This window comes from Sinocyclocheilus anshuiensis, unplaced genomic scaffold (assembly GCF_001515605.1).
Source record: "Sinocyclocheilus anshuiensis isolate Anshui unplaced genomic scaffold, SAMN03320099.WGS_v1.1 scaffold234, whole genome shotgun sequence".
Classification (NCBI taxonomy): domain Eukaryota; kingdom Metazoa; phylum Chordata; class Actinopteri; order Cypriniformes; family Cyprinidae; genus Sinocyclocheilus; species Sinocyclocheilus anshuiensis.
In genome coordinates, this window is record NW_015544165.1 from 604,179 (window position 1) to 606,433 (window position 2,255).

Sequence of the window (2,255 nt, forward strand, 5' to 3'; positions counted from 1 at the left end):
TGCGCATCGTCAGCACCATCACCCGTGAGGTGGAGGTGGAGGTGGAAGCTGAGACCGAGGCCGAAGGCGAGGATGATCCAACAGGTACGCTGGGAATGTGAGATTCACATGTTTTGCTGAGAAAGGTGGAGAGAGGGGAAATGGATCATGAAAGAGAAAAGAAGTTGTAAGCAGATTGACCAGGAGTAGTTTCCACATTGGCCACAAGAGGAATTTTACAGGGACAAGTTACCCATGAAATGAAAATTCTGTCATAATTTATTCCAAATCTATATGACATTCGTGTTGTACACAAGAGAGGATGTTATATTGATTTGGAACAGCATATTAAATGGAAATGCAAATGGTTAAACAGTTTATTTGAGCAATATTTTGGTACATGTTATATTCAATACATGTTTATATTCAAATAAGTGGTAGAAATACTCATGTTGTCTATATAATAGATTCTGGGATGAAAGCTTATGCTTTAGGAAAAGAAAGTCTAAGACGTTTTCTCTTAGCTAATGTTTTTTATTTTATGTTTTAGTGCATTGTAAGTATTTCTTACAGATTGCTCCTTGCAATCGATATTTGCCATAAAATTGCATGGTGGGCTGTTTTTGAACATTCAAGTCTTTCCAAGATTAAATGTAATCAAATGGAGAGGTTCTGCTCTAACTTACTGACGGATGGTTTTTGTTTTTTGGCAGTGCAAGAGACGGTGGTATCTGAGGAGATTATGCATAACTTGGACACGTGTGAGGTGACTGTGGTGGGAGATGAACTGAATGGAGATCATGAGAGTTTGGAGGTGGATCTGGCCCAAATCCAGCAGAGAGCTCTGGAGATGAGCTCTTCCAACGTGGGCATGGTCATCACAGGTACTCATCCATCTACATCAACAAAACTGCAATATATTCGCACACATTTTTTGGATTATATTTGTGAGTTTGGTTCATGGTAGTTTATATTCAGCATCTTGCTGAATGGCTGATCTAATGGTATTAAAAGCTTCAGTACTGTAATCTTGACAAATAGTTAAAGTTTGTCCCTGTCCACAGGGGTTAACACCATGGCGAACTATGAACAGGTCCTGCATCTGATCCGCTACAGGAACTGGCACACAGAGGCTCTGTTTGACAGGAAGTTTAAACTTGTCTGCTCTGAACTCAATGGCCGCTACATCAGCAATGAATTCAAAGTCGAGGTATAGCTGACCCCACACACTGTCCTCAGTGTAAACAGTTATTTATTGCTTTCACTAAAATGTCCCACTAAAACCATAGTTTCTGCTATATACCTACAGTTATATTTACTACAGTTAACTGTATATATACACACTTCCTTTCAAAAGTTTGGGGTCAGTAAGATTTTTTGTAAGACATTAATACTTTTATTCGACAACAATGTATTAAATAGATGAAAAGTGACAGTAAAGACATTTATAATGTTACAGAAGATTTATTTTGAAATAAATAATGTTTTTTAAAACTTTCTATTCATCAAAGAATCCTGAAAAAAAGTTTCTTCATAAATATTAAGCAGCACAACTGTTTTCAACATTGCTAATAATAAGAACTGTTATTTATGATTTCTGAAGCATCATGTGACTGAAGACTGGAGTAATGATTCTGAAAATTCAGCTATGCCATCATAAGAAAAAATTACATTTTAAAATATATTTAGATGGAAAACAGATATTTTTAAAGCTGTTTTTACTGTATTTTTGGTCAAATAAATGCATCCTTGATTACAAGAGACTTGTTTTAAAAACATAAAAGAAAAAATGGACACCAGACTTTTCAACTGTAGTGTGTAGATTGAAAAAAATAAATTATATAAATCATTTTCTAGCTTCTATTTTTTATTTTATATATGGTCTTATGCACATTTTTATTGTATGAATTTACATTATATGTTTAAATGCTAAAAATCAATGTTTTTTTTAAGGGTTCTGTTAATATAAAAATGCTGTATACAAGGCTATATATCAAAATAAGCCAAATAAGGATATAAAGAGACTGATTCTGTAGCAAACTGTATTGTATTGTACTATGCAGATGCCAGTTGTGTGACCGTCTTTATTGTTTATGTAATCAGGTCAAAGTGATCCATACAGCCAACCCCATGGATCATGCTAACAACGCTATGGTACAGCCTCAGTTCATCAACCAAGTACAGCATGCTTCAGTGGACCTGTCTGGACACAACCTGGCTAACATGCATCAGGCCTCAGGTATTTCTTCTTTATCCCTCCACTCCCCCCCCCCCCC

General features: G+C 35.7%; 1 protein-coding gene across 1 annotated transcript in view; it reads left to right on the top strand.

Annotated features, from left to right (window-relative positions):
* LOC107695769 (calsyntenin-1-like) overlaps nucleotides 1-2,255 on the top strand; it is a 46,206-nt gene that overhangs the window by 40,331 nt on the left and 3,620 nt on the right. The window contains exons 13-16 of the mRNA XM_016495808.1: nucleotides 1-84; nucleotides 693-863; nucleotides 1,044-1,189; nucleotides 2,083-2,218. The exon at nucleotides 1-84 is cut by the window's left edge and continues 31 nt beyond it. Of these exons, the coding sequence (XP_016351294.1) occupies nucleotides 1-84; nucleotides 693-863; nucleotides 1,044-1,189; nucleotides 2,083-2,218 (537 nt within the window). The remainder of the gene's footprint in view (nucleotides 85-692; nucleotides 864-1,043; nucleotides 1,190-2,082; nucleotides 2,219-2,255) is intronic.